Genomic DNA, 17,342 nt, shown 5'->3' with positions numbered 1-17,342 from the left:
TTTAATGCGACATGACCGTTCAAACAGCAGTCGCTTTCTAAAACATCGGATATGTATCGGATTCAGTACCACATACGAAAGTGACCCAGATCGGATTTGAAAATATCGGATTTGTGCCGTTCACACTGTCATACCAAGATCGGATATGGGTCGCATAGGGTCAGAAAAGTCGGATTTGATGCGCTTTCGCCTGCAGTGTGAACGTAGCCTTAGTGACGCTGAAAAACTAGTTCATGCATTTATTACTTCCAGGCTGGACTACTGCAATTCTTTATTATCAGGATGTCCTAAAAACTCCCTGAAAAGTCTTCAGTTAATCCAAAATGCTGCAGCAAGAGTCCTGACAGGGACTAGAAAGAGAGAGCAGATTTCTCCTGTTTTGGCTTCCCTTCATTGGCTTCCTGTTAAATCCAGAATTGAATTCAAAATCCTGCTCCTCACATACAAGGTCTTAAATAATCAGGCCCCATCTTATCTTAATGACCTTGTAGTACCATATCACCCTATTAGAGCACTTTGCTCTCACACTGCAGGCCTACTTGTTGTTCCTAGAGTATTTAAAAGTAGAATGGGAGGCAGAGCCTTCAGTTTTCAGGCCCCTCTTCTGTGGAACCAGCTTCCAGTTTGGATTCAGGAGACAGACACTATCTCTACTTTCAAGATTAGGCTTCAAACTTTCCTTTTTGCTAAAGCATATAGTTAGGGCTGGACCAGGTGACCCTGAATCCTCCCTTAGTTATGCTGCAATAGGTGTAGGCTGCCGGGGATTCCCATGATGCATTGAGTTTTTCCTTTCCAGTCACCTTTCTCACTCACTATGTGTTAATAGACCTCTCTGCATTGAATCATATCTGTTATTAATCTCTGTCTCTCTTCCACAGCATGTCTTTATCCTGTCTTCCTTCTCTCACCCCAACCGGTCGCAGGAGATGGCCCCGCCCCTCCCTGAGCCTGGTTCTGCTGGAGGTTTCTTCCTGTTAAAAGGGAGTTTTTCCTTCCCACTGTCACCAAAGTGATTGCTCATAGGGGGTCATATGATTGTTGGGTTTTTCTCTGTATCTACTGTACAATATAAAGCGCCTTGAGGCGACTTTTGTTGTGATTTGGCGCTATATAAATAAAATTGAATTGAAATTGAATTGACCTCATGAAGCTCATCGAGAGAATGCCAAGAGTGTGCAAAGCAGTAATCAAAAAATTCCCCGGTCTATCCTTCAAGCTCGGGTCCTCTACCAGAGGCCTGGGAGCTTGTGGGTCCTGCGCAGTATCTTAGCTGTTCCCAGGACTGCGCTCTTCTGGACAGAGATCTCCGATGTTGTTCCTGGGATCTGTCACGGTACCCAGTGCTCCGATTACCACTGGGACCACTGTTACCTTCGCCCTCCACATTTTCTCGAGCTCTTCTCTGAGCCCTTGGTATTTCTAGAGGTTCTCGTGTTCCTTCTTCCTGATGTTGCTGTCATTGGGAACCGCTACATCGATCACTACGGCCATCTTCTTCTGCTTGTCCACAACCACTAGGAAGCCTCTTGGATGCGAGCTGACACATTCACAAACCTATAGAAGTTCAGGTGTCTTCTTCTTCATGCTTATTTTCTGTCAAACTTATTTTGTTGCTAGATTTGAAGCTTTTTGGAAAATGTTTATTTTTTTAATAAAAATAATTTCCTGCATGTTTTTGACGGGACTGCAGTTTAGTTTTTTTCAACAGGAAGATCAAACATCCAAATAAACAATCAAACACGTGGCTGACAAACCGATGATCGTAACCATGGAGGATGCTGGGGTCCACTTTAAATACTTTGTCTTTAATATGTTTATATATAAATGTATCTGCAAAAATGTTCATTCATACAATTGTGTTTTTATTCTGTCACTTTTGTGTCTTTTTTATGCAAACAAACAGGATTTAGAGAAAAACTATAAACAGCACAATCAAAAATGTATCACAAATAAAATAAATCTGTGATTAAACCAAATCCACTGGCTGGATCCTGAATATGAACACATGCAAACATTTGCACAGTGATGGTTCTGTTGTAATAGAAATCTTTCAGCTGACGTTTCACAGTTCAGCCAACAACATTTATGATTTGGAGGAAAAATGAAAGCAGGGATATGCTCCAGGCCCCCGCTGACCCCATGTTTATTCTGTAACACAGTGATTGTTTGCACTCAACTACAAACACTTATGTTGTTTGTTTGCACAATAAGGACACAAAATAACTTCATATTTTCTTTAAAAACGTCTTTTTATTACAAATATAAACACCATTTCTAAAGTATGGCTTAATCAGCAGTTCCATTAAAAAAACATCTTTACACATAATAAAAATGTCACCATGTAGTGAAATCTTCCAGGTGTGTGTCTGCAAACTTTCTCTCTCTGAAATGATTCCACACAAAGGTGAGAAAGTTCATTTGGGTTCAAGAGTTCAGAAACAAGCTCTGTGATTGGTCCACCTACTCCAATGCAGTGCTCATGAGCAGCCATGTTCAGTGAGGACGGAGCTGAGGGGCTTGATTCGACACCTATCACCAGCTGCAACATGAAAAACATCAAATCAAACATCAAACTGTGCAAATTCAAAGAAAACCAAACGCCTTGTAACGTGTGGTGGAGATGAAGCCAGCCGCGGAGGTGTGCAGGTGGATAGCGAATGAGCAACGACTTCTAACTTTACACAAGTACTCGTTTGTTTGAAATATTAAAAATAAAAGTGCCAGCTCTACCACACATTACTCGAGAGCACACGTACACATGGAGGAATCCATATCAGAGATGGTTTAACGAAGAATTAGAAAAATGGGGTGACCTACCAGTCATGAGACAGTAGGCGCCACCATGTGGCGATACACTGTATTACAACAGCCACAACAGCAACTGTTACAGCTTGAATGTTTGTTTCCATCCATTCATGCTGTGAGAACAGAAGCTGATTGGTCAGCAGCTTTCATCTACTTCGACTGAAATTTGTGCATTTCCATGTTTATGCACATCTTATATTTTGACAAATCTAAAAGGGGCCATGAATCAGCTATATTAAAGATTACACACATGTCACTGAAAAGATCAAAGTCAGCCCAAACAAACCTGGAAACTTAAATAATTTGCATAAAAATACCAAAACATGCTTTGGATAAACAAACTTCCTGTGGTCAGCCCGTTAAACAGAAGAGCTCCAGTGGAAGCTGGAAAATACTAAAAGTAGAAAATCTGACATTTCTGTGAGTTTCATTTATTCATGAAATAAAAGGAACAAAAGACTCCACATGGAAGAAGAAGAGGGAAAACCTTTTATCCTGACAGCAGACAAATTTTCATTCATCAACTTTTATCTGATTGAATCTTTAACTGGAAATGTCAGGCTCACACTCAGACTCACACTTGGGCTTATTCGGAATCTTTGATTTAAATCCTGAAAACGTGAAATCTCTCACAAACCACAGACACACTTCCAACTTTTTATCAAGTTGTTGTATCATTTGGATTCATTATTAAAGCTAAAACTCTGTTAATACTGAACTCATTGGGCCTCCATGAAGTCTTTGTTTTTATGACTCCAACAGTAAAAAGATCCAGGTTTAACTGAACCGGGATCAGACCTGAGCCACATTTATAGTTCTTACGGAGGAAACTTCAGCTTTCTGGATTATTAAGATGGTTCAATTATTACTCTGCAGTCCAAAGCTGCCAGAACAGGATATGTTCCAGATAATCAGCACGTACAAACTCACCAGATCCCAAACACATCTTTATCCTGGATTTGTTGTGAACAGTTTGGTTCTCCTAATGTTTAAATGATCTGAAACAGGGAACCTAAATCTTCCTGCTTCTGACATTTTTACACAAACACAAGAACAAGGCTGCACATGATCATGTGGTGTGTGTGTGTGTGTGTTGGCTCACAGTATGTGTTGCAGCTGCTGCAGGACCAACAGGATCATCAGAGTCCAGAGCAGTGTCCTGATTTCCTGCAGACAGTAAACACATCATCAGCTTGTTAATTGGTCAAATAGTCGTCATCATCATCTTCAGTGGGTCATAAGTGACATTTGACAACATATTTATTGTGCCTCGAGGCGACTGCTGCTGGGATTTGGTGCTGTATAAATAAAACTGAATCTCTTGTTGTTAATGTTCATTTATAACATAACTACAACTGTTTGTTCTGTATTGAGTGTGGATAGCAAACCACACTGTGACTGAGACTGGTGCACCAGTTAGTGACATGTTGTCACTGTTTCTGTTTGGTGTTGTTGTGCTAATAAAGCTTCATCCTGTGGTTGTGTATGAAACACAGGAACAGAGATCTCTGTCTCCTCTGTTTGTGCCACACTGTGATGCTTCTGCTCTGAATGATGAAGAGTTATTATTCTCATTGTTTCAGATGAAGGTCTGCGGCCATCTGATTTCATATCCTGTTAAAACCACTAGGTGTCACTTTTGGTTTGTTTCCTATAAATAGAAGGTTATTGTATTTTCCACATCTCTGCTGCTTTTGAGGTTATATTTAAATGATCAGAATTATTACTGTTAGATTTATTTCTTCTTTGCTGATAGTTGTCGGAAATTTTTTTACTGGTTTGAGCTTGTCAGTCACTCGTAATGCTCTTTGAAGGGCTTTTGTTAAAGCTGCTGGATGAATAAAGTTTGACTGATTTAAATGTTTCTACTGATCCAGACAAATCAGAGCACAAATCACAGACTGTGGACTTTGTAGGAGGGGAGACCTAGGGCAGCAACATGACATGAATATGGATGATGTATAAACAAACATGATTCATTACATGTTAGCCTGTTGATTCATTCAGTACATGTGGGACATTTTTGGTTATTTTACATTTTCCTGATTTTCTTTAAATGTTTTATTTAGCTAATTTTTTGTAACCAGGTTAAAACTTTCATTTATTAAAATATGTGTTTCATAAGTTTAAAAGAGCATTTGCATTATTTAAGGTTCATTTTTACAGGTATCCTGTTTCATTGTGAAAAGCTTTGTCAGAGGGAGTGAATGGTGCTGTGATGGGCGCCTGCTCTGAGAGACGTTTGGACAAAAAGTATGAGAGGTTTGTTCATCAACTGGACCATCTGCTCGATGCTCTTTGTGCACATTTGGAAAACTGTCTGCAGGTCACTGCATTACATACATGCAGCAGCATTATGAAAATGTTGTCTAAAAGGTGCCTAAGTTTTAAAAAGACTTGTACAACAGCCAAATTTGGACTTTATAGACAGACTTTTTACACGGAGGTCCTACCGACAACAACAGCAGACATTCAGAGGATGATGTCGCCTGGCGTCACAAAACAACCCCTCAGTGGACCAAAGATGGAGGTCCAAAAATGACATAAAAGACGCGACTCCAGCATCACTTTGTGCAGCGGGCAGCCTAATGATGAACAAAAATCCTTCTACAGGCTCGCCACTTAACGACCATCCTGGATACTTTTCTAAACTCTAGCATTAGCTTTATGCAGGGCACAAATCACAGACTGTGGATCAGTGAAACATAAAAGGTGCGTGTATAGAGACATCATCAAATCTGAAAAAAAGTTTGTTGACTCCGCCCCTAAATAAAGTTTTCAGTGGAAGTTGAACTTTTATCACCATCTTTGGAGTTCCTGAATCCTGACAGAGATTTAGATTCAGGATCATCAGAAAGTTAAAACTTTTCAATTCAGTTTTCTTTACACAGAGCAACAGTCGCCTCGAGGCTCTTTATACTGGAAGGCACAGAGAAAACAGGGAAAACGCCAACAATCACATGACCTCCTATGAGCAAGCGCTTTGGTTACAGTGAGAAGGAAAAACTCCCTTTTAACAGGAAGGGGCAGGATACAGACATGCTGTGGAAGAGAAACATATTTAAAAAGTTTTTGTTTAATTCATAAACTGAGAGTTAAGTGAAACCATGTGTGGTTTAAACCTGAAGGTTTGACTCAGTTTTTGGTCAACCATGAGGGTCTGCAGAGACTTTGTTTTCAGAAACCTGACGGGGACACAGAGGCAGGATTATGAAGTGTGTTTCCTCACAGAGATCAACAGCAGTTCGTGAACTCGTTTCTTCTTCTGTGGTGCAGATTTATGGTTCTTTTGTGAGTTAATGAATGCTGGAACGCAACCAAAGTGAACTTGACCAGACCAAGAACAGCAGACCTCAGATCAGCTCTGTGTAATGTTTAAACATGAACAGATCCTTTGCTGTCCTGTTTCTGCTGTGTTTTTCTTCTGTGTTTTTTTTACTGCACTCTAGTTGTTTTTATTCACGGATTTGAGAAGCGTTGTGTTTGTTGGTGCCAGCAGAGATCAGACATATTCTTTTTTACACAAAGCAGATGGGCTCAGCCTGCAGGCAGCTGCTCAGTCAGCACATCTATAAATACCAGCAGAACTCCGCTTGGATGTGGATCAGCAGGTCCTGCAGCTCTGATCCAAACCCAGAGCTGAGGAATCATGAAGGAGCTCAGCAGAAGCTAAAGAGTTCATCTTCCTCAGAACATGATAAATATCTCTGTACACCGGGCTTTTACCTGGTGGGTAGATGCATGTTTGGGTCAATTGAAGGTCCGATACAGAGCCCATCACTCATTTTCAATACTCCTACTGTACTGTCCAATCAAATCTCTCAACACAACCAGACCCTCCACTACCTTCACTGTGCACTCACACGCCTTTAATGTGGAAGAAGTGAAGAAGCTGAAATTACGATGGTGTATGAGAGCCACTGAAATGGGAAAAAAATAAAGTGGAGGACTTTGCAGGGGGAATATACGATTTTTTCAAGGAAACTCGTTGTTTTACACATCAGGGTTGCTGTGCGTTATGCCAACATTAAAAGACATAATTCATTTATACTTTTCAACTGGACTCAGCAACAAAGTAGTTCTGATTTTAGCTCAGTATCACCACAATATCATAAGCATAAGACTTTAAAGAGATGCTGTGAACTGGCTCTGTTCAGAAGAGAAACCTGATAAATAAGGATATTTATAAAAGTCACTTTGTTTCACATTTTACAGGCAGGCCCAACAGGAGTGAGGGAGAGAGGGAGGAAGGTTCAATTAAAGCAGTAAGAAAATAGATAGAGGGACATAGTTAGCAGGGGAGAGATTCTAGGATTCAGGTAAAGTAAATGGCTGCTTTGACCACGAGCTACTGCTAATAGCTAAAGTGTGACCTTTAACTGTCACAGTGCAACTAAGATGCCCTAACCCAACAACAACTGTACCAACCTGATTCAAATCTGTCTCAATAAACACCAAAAATGCCAGTCACAGTCGGGCCCCGCCTCTCAACACTCGCTCTTACCAAACATACAGGAAATGGTGCAGTGCTACGAGCGTTGACCCCCTCGGTTGTTCTTCTTGTATTCACCATGGTTACAGTCACTTCCTCCTCTGGTCCTCCAGTGCCCTCCGTAGTTTCGTCAGGATCAAGGAAGCGTTCCACAAGTCTGTCCAGGTCCTCGCTGCTCGTATTACCTGCAAACACCAACAAACATCCACCAGCTGTGCATCACCGCGTCCTCTCACAGCTAAACGACTCCCATCGTTTCACTGAAAACAGTAATAATAATAACAACTATTGGGCCGTAGATTTGAAGTAATAAAATGTTTAATTCCATATTCACAGTTTGATACATTTTTCTTAGTTTTTGAGTTGATGAATCTTAAAACTTTTTTTGTAGATTACTTGGATGATTTCAAACATGCAAGTGTAACAAATATGCGACTGAAACTCAGTTTATTGCATATTTGTACATGCTGTATACACTGTTGCTAATATTGTGGCCCACCATTATACACCCTCAGCATGCCCACACTGGGCTGCCCTGTCACGCTGCACGTGTCACACTGACAAACAATGATGTCATTTAAACATCAGTCCAAACAGTATTAATATCAAGGTAAAGTTACATTTTCCCAGCTGAAGAATGCAACTACAATGACCTACTGTGTTTGTGTACTTAAGAGAACAACATGTCAGTAATGAAGAGTCTAAATTAACTTTGTATGTACTTTAATTGAACTGTAATTAAAGAGTAACTATAAAGGCCTCATTTACCTCAGCATTTGTCAGATGCAGCGACCTTGTGGGAGATAAATCATTTTCTTTTGTTAGTGAAGAAACTTAAGAGGGACTTACTGAAGAAGCTGTATTCAAAGGTGGAGTTGTAGTCAGAGTCGTAATCTGGAGATGATGTGAAATCATCATAATGCTGAGCCCAAGAACCTGAGAACAAAATGCAGATGAATGAGTGTCTGTCTCTGCGACAGCTTCAGTGTTACAGGGTGAAAGTTTCTCTGCACAGGTTCAGCTGAGCTTCGCACTGAGACTAACGCTGTTCTCCCAAAACCAAACGATCATGAGAAAAATATTAAAAATAATCATTTTCCTCTTTAGACTGTTTCAAATCTATGTTTTTCTTTCTTGCATTTTTTTTAAAATTTTGAAAAAAATAAAATAAAATAAAAATACATGTATGCATTTTTAGTTTTTATAAGTTACACATATGTTTGATTTGATTTAAACTAATTTCTTAATATGCTTTCTTTAGTTGTAATATGACATTTTATCCTTTTTATATCCTGTTGCTTTAAGAAAGAGAAAATATATAGCAAAATGAAGCTTTGCATTTATTTATCTTAGAAAACCCGAATTTAATCTTGTTTCCTTTTATTTTGAGCTCTGTGAAGGTTTGAATCCCCACCCCCCCACCCCCCCACCTCGCGCCCAAACAGCAGTACAACAAACCCTCTGTATGTCTCTCAAATCATATAAAATCTTACATCACATTACCACATAACCATGAAAAACATGAGCCACAGGGACCGTTTCAAAATCACGAGTTTCAGTTTGACTTGATTATAAATAGAGAAGCATTCGTCCGTCCATCACTAAGCTGCAGCTGGTAATGCTGACCTTAAATTATCTATAATAGATTCATATTCTGTATGTATTTAAAACAGGAAACTCTAAGAAATGCTCCATGAGATCTGGATAAATGTTAAAGTTTGTAAAAAAGTGCGTCTGACGGAGCAGACTCGAGTAAATATGACTCTCTGACCCCGTGAAGCTCCGTTGAGGAGTTGTCTCATATTTTCAGTGTTTTGGATTGTTTCCATTTCTCCATGCATCAAAGTTATTTCTCCACTGGCCTCCAGAAGAAACTGTGGGGAGTGTTTGTCTTCAGATGTGAGCCTCAGCATGTTTTCACAGACGTATTATTGTTATGAATCTATCTGCTCTCGTACAGCCTGGACGCCACTTTCGCCGCACCTTGTTTTAAGTTATTAACATTTCCAAGAGTGACCTTCTCCAGCTGTGAGCTTTACTGTAAACGTAATGTTAAATCACACCGCGGTGGTGTCTGAGCTATGCTGCATGTTGTTTAACACTGCACAGGTGTAGAACAAGTTTAACCTTCAGGGAAAACTTTACCAAATCTAACAGGTCATTTATTCAAGAAGTGAGTGACCAGTGAAGTGAAAGCTGCAGCTCTGGGGCTTATCCCAGCTAGCATAGGGGCAGGGGGTACACCCTGGACAGGTCACCAGTCTGTCACAGAGAGACAACCATTCACACCTATGGGCAATTTTGAGTTTCCAGTTAACCTAACCCCACTAACTGCATGTCTTTGGACTGTGGGGGGAGCCGGAGTACCCAGGGAGAACATGCAAACTCCACACATAAAGACCTGATGCTGGAACTTAAATCAGGACCATCTTGAGGCAACAGTGCTATCATCACCATGGTTTTGGTTTGAATTGATGTCATTACTATCTTCAGCTAACCTGGGCTCAGTCAGGCGAGACTGGAGAAGTCGCCTGGAAACTGAACAGTACAATCAGCTTTCCTGGATTTCCTTGCCTGGTTTATTGAGCACGCATCAAGACCTTACTGAGACAGTGCAGACTTTTGACTTTGACATGAGATTCAGATGCTGCTCTGAGATTTTTAACTCACTGCTGGCATTTCCTGCCTTATGTAACAAAGACGTGAGCCCAAAACGATGCGGCTGGGTAAACTTTGGTCACCACAGGTTATAAACAGGGCCTGAAGGGTGTGCTGGGGTTGTGTCTCAGACAGCTTAAAATATAATAAGCTGTAACATTAATAGTGAGACAGCTGTTTTTCACTGTGTGAATTAAAAATTTGCAGCTTCCATCACAGCTGAAGGATTTTGGACATTTCTTCCAAACATCAGAGAAACGCTGCCGTGTGACTGATGTGAAGTGACAAGTCATCAAGGAGCATCCGACAACCACAAGCCTCACACAGGACATGGCTGAGCGTCCGCAGACAGCAGAGGGGGGCTCACAGAAGAACATGTTTACCACAAAGAAAGACAAACCTCTCTTAGATCAGCACATCTGGAAAACACGGATGATTCAGGAAAAAGTACAGAGTCGGAAAATCAAAGCAAGTAATCTGAAGGCCATTACTGTAGGAACAACATGGATATTCAGCCTACAGGAAGGTTTTAAAACATTTTTTAAAGGGATGAAATGTAGATTTCTGTGGCGTCCGAAAATCTTAAAACTGAGTTTCTGTCAAGGAAAAGTCGGGAAAGTTGGGAAAGATGGGAAAACAACTCTTAGAATAAGAGAAAATGTTGGTCTGTGGTCTGCCCAGATTTGGATGTCATAGTTAAAAACATGGACTTCTCTACTTCACCTGAGCACTCAAAGCATTTCACCTCATTCACGCACTCACACACATTCATGCAAGCATGTATGTATACATGAGTGCTACGGGCACCCTGACACAACCAGCAGGGGTTGCTGATTCTCCACTCTGTGCCACTGAAGCAGGTGGACCGCTGCGCTGACAATAAGAGGACCAATCGCAGAGAGAAAGTGATGGGAAAAGCCTTCAGCCACATTCTGGTGGGAATCCCGGTCCCCAAGGATGCTCCTCTTCCTCCTGCACATACATCAGCTGAGCCCAAAGTTTCTCTGGGAAAAAGTTTCTGCTCACTGTCTGAACACCATCAAACTGATTCATGAAAGAGTCTCAGAGTCTTATCTCTACAAACACAAATAAAACTTCACTTCCTGTTCACTATGCAGCTCGTTAAATCCACTGACTTTGTCACAAGTTCTGTTCTCTAACAGTGATCTGTATAAACAGCGTGTGCCTGTCACCAGACAAGGTTTTACACATCAGAAGCTTTTTTTTTCATTCATTGGCCCATCGTGGGAAAAAACAAAACCATCTGCTATCATCTGGTGAATATCAGGCTTTTTACCAAAACGACACCAGGAGCCAGAAACCAAACTGTAGTTTGGACTAAAGAGAAACTTGTTTCTCATGGAAACAAACTGTAGAGGTCGACATCTACACAGGACTTTAGTTAAGGAAATTTGGATCCAGGACTTCCAAACAGAAGCAAAACAACTTAACTCTTTCCTGGAGAAAAATAATGTATGGATGTTTTCCAGTCTGGTTTTCTTTAATTGCTCTCTACTGAAACAGCTCTACTTAAAGTGTGTAGTGACATCTTGATGGCTGCAGACTCTGGAGGGTACACAGTCCTGGTTGTGTTGGACTCACTTTGATACTGTAGATTACAGCATCATAATAAACAGGCTCAAGGACCTGTTTAGGATTACTGCTGGTTTTTTAAAATGGTTGGTGTCATATTTATCTGACAGCTCTTTTACTGTTTTTGTGACGTCTTGCCTTGTGGGGTCCCTCAGGGATCTATCCTGGGTCCAATTCTCTTTTTGCTCTATATTTTCCCCCTAGGCCAAAATCATTAGGCGTTACAATAATATCTCCAATACTCTCTATGATGATGAAATTCACTTACACTGTTCTTAACAAGAGTTTTATAAATTGTCTAGTTTAAGTAATTGCCAGACAGACATCAAGCCGTGGTTAAACGACAACTTCCTCCAGCTAAACTCTGATAAAACAGAAACTTTGATTATTGCTCCTGATAACATGATTTCATAAATCAGGCAGCGTGTCAGCTTCTTAGACTCTTCTGTTGAATCAAGCCTCAGACACCTCAGTGTCACATTCAATAGTTTAATGTGGTGAGAGCCTCTCTGAACTATCACCTAAGGAATATTTCAGCCTGCTGGTGTCAGAGGCTGAACCTGAGATGATTCCTCATGCTTTTATTTCTTCCTGTTTGCATTACTGTAACAGTCTCTTTACTTGTTTTTAATAAATCACTCCAGGTTTGGCTTCTCCTTATTGGTTGCCAGTAAACATTAGGTTTCACTTTAAAATTTTGGTTTTAACCTGTAGGATCCTACATGCTCAAGCTCCCCAGTATGTCAAGCTCCCCAGTATGTCAAGCTCCCCAGTATGTCAAGCTCCCCAGTATGGGCTGCTGGTGGTGATTAAGCAGCGTGTGCAGACTCCACTGACACTTAAAAAGCAGCTGAAGACATTGTTATATAGACAAGCATTTAATTGATTGTTTTTCTGTTTTACATTGATATAAGTTTTATATTCATTTCTTATTTTATTGTGAAGCACTTTGTGATTTTTTTTTATCTGTGAAAAGTGCTACATAAATACATTTTACTTTCTTAGTTACTTAGTCTCTTAAATATAAAAACAACTGCTGGACTGCACTTGATCCTGAATTTACTTCCTGTTGTTACTGTTTCCTTCTTCTTCCTCTAAAACAGATGCAAAACATGAGGACAGGAACTCAAGTCTGATCGAAACCCTTCAGCTAACCTCTGAAGGTCTGAACTCAACATGATGCCTGCATTCGCAGGGGTGTTAGTGTTCCCAATTAACACACCAAACACACAGAAATGGAAGCACAGCTGCTTTGCAGCTACATTTTCCACCTCAGTGCTACAGTCATCAATCTTCCAGAAATGAGTTTGAACTGGACACTTCCTGTTAGGACTCCTTCACTGGGATTTTGTTGGAATGTTTGGTAGAAAGTCTGTGGTCAACAAGAGCATTTACATATTTGTAATAGTGCCAGAAGCCCAACACCAACACCAGGACAAGACATGCACAATTTGGAGATTCCAGCCAGTTTGATTAAACAATACATTTTAACAGTCTGGAAAAGAAAAGAGGCCGACTTTCTGTTTCAACATATTGTTCAAGTACACTTAGGAGATCGACCCAGTAGCCTCTGGATATATAGGACACCAGATCTACTGCCTGAGTTACAGCCTCCTCATTTTATTCTAAATAACCCTTCAAGGTGTAAATGTGGGAGAACAAATGAGGTCAAGCCTGTGATGATCTGCCAGATCTGATCTGATCCATGTCGACCAACATGTCACACCCGCTCTTTTACACAGGATTAAAGGGACAGTGCACACAAACACCCAGTACACGCATCTTAAACCGAGTATCAGGGTCGATGATGCGCTGACACGGGACTTATCACGGTCATTGTGGATGAGGGGGAATGAGGCTTCAGAGGCTCCTGGACTCTGAGAGTCTGTAGGAGTGTTTCAGACTGTGTACATATGACTTTAATTTTCTGTTTCTCAGATTTCAATAAGCTCACACACGGTTTTAGGGGGTGGAGGTGGGGTTGGATGGGAACTGTGGGGGTGGACTATTAATTGTTTCCAAACAGGAAGTCAGGAAGTATGTCATCTCTAGCAGCCTGTCAATCACAAAGGTGCATTATACAGGAGGAAATGAAGACCAGCTGACACACACACACACAGCCCGTCTCTTTTGTGCCTCTGTCTGTTCACAGCAGCAGGACACAAAGGTGATGTCTCTGATCGCGCTGTCAGACCGTGGGAATGTTCAATTGTCACAACTTTATCACAAAAGTATTTCAATTAGAAATAACTTTGCACAAAAACGTAGGGAAATTTGTGTTTGGTCGATTATTTCTTTCTCAGTGTTACATTGTTGGGAAAACGTGTTTATTTCCTCTTAAATGGTTACCAGCTTGGTCACAAACGGCTGTGGATGGAACCCCATTGTCCAGCCAGCATTCATCACGAGTGTGGTTGTGTTGTTCACTGTGGCACTACCGGCACACTCTGAGCTCACGAGTGTTTAAAAGGGCTGTGGTCAGGACTTCAGGCAGGCTGATCCATCCTCTCCACTGTAGCCTGGGATAAATCCACTCGGTGGGGTCGAGCGTTGTCATCGTGGAGGACAGGCTCAGACTGTGGAGATGTGGGACTGCAGGATCTCATCTTGGTATCTCTGCATTTAGATTGTTTTCAGTGATGACAAGCCTCGTTTTCCCCACACCATCACACTGACTCCACCAAAAGCTGTTACCCTGTAGGTCAGCGGTCCTCAACCCCCGGGCCTCGGACCGGTACCGGTCCGTGAGTCGTTTGGTACCGGGCCGCAAGAGTCGAGGCTCAGGTGTGAAATGTATGGTTTTCAGGGTTTTTATCGGTTTTCAGCGTTATTTTGTTATCGTTTTTATTGTTAACTCGGTTTTCCTGGGTCTTTTCACGTGTGTTATGAATAAATCTTCTTTTCTTCGGTACCGGCACTAGTTTTATTTTGTTGTATTTACCCGCAACACCTTAAAGGCCGGTCCGTGAAAATATTGTCGGGCATAAACCGGTCTGTGGCACAAAAAAGGTTGGGGACCGCTGCTGTAGGTACAGTGGTAAGGTACCACCTCGTTTCCTATTTTCTTTCTATGTTTGTCACACTTGTTTCAGTTCATCAAACTAATTTAAATATCAGACAAAGATAACACGAGTAAACACGATGAAGCTGTTTATTATTAAGGTGGAAAATCCAAACCTCCATGTGTGAAAAAGTGATTGTCCCCCAAACCTAATAACTGGCTGGGCCACCCTCAGCAGCAACAACTGCAATCAAACATTTGTGAAAACTGTCACTTTTCCAGCTGTGGAGGAGTTTTGGGCCAAAACTTGCAATGCTTTCAGCAGTGGGCTGGAAGCATTGCATTCAGCCACATTGGAGAGATTTATTTCGAGCATGATCCATTTTTCATGGGCACAACATCCATACTCACCTCTGCTGCTCAGCACACAGATGCATTTTCCTTACAAATGTGGCTCCCTTTAAGGAGAAACAAAGAACCTTTCCAGCAGTGTAAGATTTACTGCTAAGAGGCATAACCGACCAAACACAAACTTCTTTACTTTTTATGTTAAGTTAAGCTACATTTACAGGGAGCTCCATGTCAGGTGATGGTGTAGGTTAAAGTGTAGTGTAGAGTTCCTCTAGATTTAATGCCTGAAGCATAGATAGTGGTTTCTGGTGTCAGTCCACAACTAACCCCTACCACCTCTGAATTTCTATCATTTTGCTCTTTATGACGTTTTCAGTGAGTACATTTGCGATAGGACCAGTCTGTGTTGGAATCTTGTACTCAGGATTCTGCTGAGGGTATGAGTTGCCCACAGGTGGCTGTGAGTCATTTGCCTTTCACAGCATGCAGGAAATAAACAAGTGCACACTTACATCCATGCAGCAGTAACTTCATTAACATGTGGTTGGTGGTAAGTTGTGTTTTGTGTCTGTTAACAGAGTACCGGCCTCGACCTGCTGGATCCACACAGTCCCATCAGCTTAGACAGAAGCCTTCATCTTAAACACCTGCCTGAGCTGAGCTGCTGTTTCCACTGTCAGTCGGGCTTATAAAGCCTGTTTGGGTTTTTGGTCCCTAAACATTTCTTATTGATCTTCCAATGTGTGCTTCAGTTTCATTAGTATTGACCAAAACTGACTGGCTGTATGGGCACATTAGGACATGTTCACTCACTGGCACATTTTTGTGATTTTACACTAATTTACCTCGATTAGTAAATCTGGGACCAAATCGCCTGTTTGTTGCTTGTTTCAGTGATAAGACAGGCAGAAAAAGAACAAACACATATATGAATCAAACAGCTACAAACAGAAACCTTTGATATGCAAAGGCACCTATTCTTGTCTCCTCATTTCCTGTCACCTATCTCCTGCTCCAGCGGTGGATGGTCATGGAATAACGAGGTCCGTGGATGTACCTGCAGTGCCTGTGAGCTAACAGCTCGCATACAGACTTTTTTTCTGCTAAATTTGGATGATGTCATAAAGACAGGACAGGGGCCGCACCCACTCTGTAGCTGTGTCCCAAAACGTAGGCCGCATCCTTCGGAGGACCCGTTGCATTTTTAACTTATCTGAGTGACTTATATATCATGTTTAACCTGAGTAGTGAAAGACAGCGGGGGTCTGAAAACGATGAAGCCGGGAGTCCGCTGGTCTCGCCAGGTCGAGTGACCATTGAACCCCCCGGCTTGCTATCGAGCTGGTGGGAAACAGTCGTCTCCGAAAACGTCGGAGCACTTTTGCAAATATGTGATGTCTTGATAAACCGAGCAGATATTTGAAGTTTACACAGCTACGTTCTCGCCTGAAAATATCTTGAAAGTTTATTTTGTGACCCAGAAAGAGTAATAACAGTAATATTAAAACTTAGTAGCGGCCGCCATTGTTGGAAACTGAAATTGGCTGGGCCGCGCTATGAATTCTGGGATATGATGGGCCACGAAGGATACACCTGACCCATCCTTCAAATTCGGGGAAAAGGAGGACGCATTTGAAGGAGTCAACGAATTAGGACAGCCTTCGTCGCCTGACTGTGATGTAATCAGCCTTCAAATGCGGCCTCCGAAGGATGCAGCCTACATTTTGGGACACAGCTTGTGTTCAATCAGAGTAAAGGAGGCATAAAAGGAGCCTTCTTTCATTGCGTTCTGCCCCCCGGCAGGCTTCCACAAGTTAGCCAATCAGAACAGAGTGGGCTTTTAAGGAGGAAGGTTCCTCTGCTCTGTTAGCTTTAATCAGATCCAGATTTCTCACAGAGCAACAATCCCCTGCAGGACAGTAAACTAGACATCAGCATTCGCTGCATTTTCCTTCCTGGTCTCAAAAAAGAAGGCTGTGTGTTAGAAACTCCAGCGTCAGCCAAGATTCACTTACTTTCTGTGAATATTTCATCAGAATATTAGAGTTAGGGTTAGTGCAATCACAGAGGAAGTGTGGGCTCTAAAACACATGACACCGCTGTGTTCTTACTCAATCACTTTTCCTGTTACACAGACAGAAGGGGAGCTCATTTCAGCCTGATATACAAACAGAGCCAGGGTGAGCAGAGGGGGGCAAACATGTCAAATACATTTAGAGCAGGAAGTAGAACAGCTGCAACAGACTCACCAGGCAGCAGCAGCAGCAGCAAGGCTCCAAGCAGATGAAGTGACAGGAACCTGGGGGAGGACATGACTCCCATGGAGAGACAAAGAAAGACAGAGTGAGGATGAGGATGGTAGAGACAGGGACAGATGGGAGACCTGGAGATGAAGAAAGCAGAGAGAGGACAGAGAGGTGTGATGGTCTGAGCAACGGA

General features: G+C 41.8%; 1 protein-coding gene across 1 annotated transcript; it reads right to left on the bottom strand.

Moving 5' to 3' along the window:
- Positions 1–1,787: 1,787 nt before the first annotated feature.
- Positions 1,788–17,342, bottom strand: si:ch211-191i18.2 (uncharacterized protein LOC564095 homolog). The gene is made up of 5 exons (XM_039605263.1): positions 17,153–17,342; positions 8,150–8,236; positions 7,313–7,485; positions 3,911–3,975; positions 1,788–2,542 (listed from the first exon to the last, which is right to left on the bottom strand). Exons 1-5 carry the CDS (start codon positions 17,223–17,225, stop codon positions 2,536–2,538), a joined length of 405 nt encoding a protein of 134 aa, XP_039461197.1. The 5' UTR covers positions 17,226–17,342; the 3' UTR covers positions 1,788–2,535.

The sequence above is a fragment of the Oreochromis aureus genome, linkage group 22 (genome assembly GCF_013358895.1).
Source record: "Oreochromis aureus strain Israel breed Guangdong linkage group 22, ZZ_aureus, whole genome shotgun sequence".
NCBI lineage: Eukaryota > Metazoa > Chordata > Actinopteri > Cichliformes > Cichlidae > Oreochromis > Oreochromis aureus.
Note: the sequence above shows the minus strand (reverse complement) of the source record. Positions and strands in the feature narration are given on the sequence as shown.

Coding starts and splice junctions, on each gene's coding strand:
- si:ch211-191i18.2 (XM_039605263.1), bottom strand. CDS start 17,225: ATGGGAGTCATGTCCTCCCCCAGGTTCCTGTCACTTCATCTGCTTGGA. Junction 8,237..17,152: donor GCTGCTGCTGCTGCTGCCTG/GTGAGTCTGTTG, acceptor TTTTGTTCTCAG/GTTCTTGGGCTCAGCATTAT. Junction 7,486..8,149: donor CTTTGAATACAGCTTCTTCA/GTAAGTCCCTCT, acceptor TGGTGTTTGCAG/GTAATACGAGCAGCGAGGAC.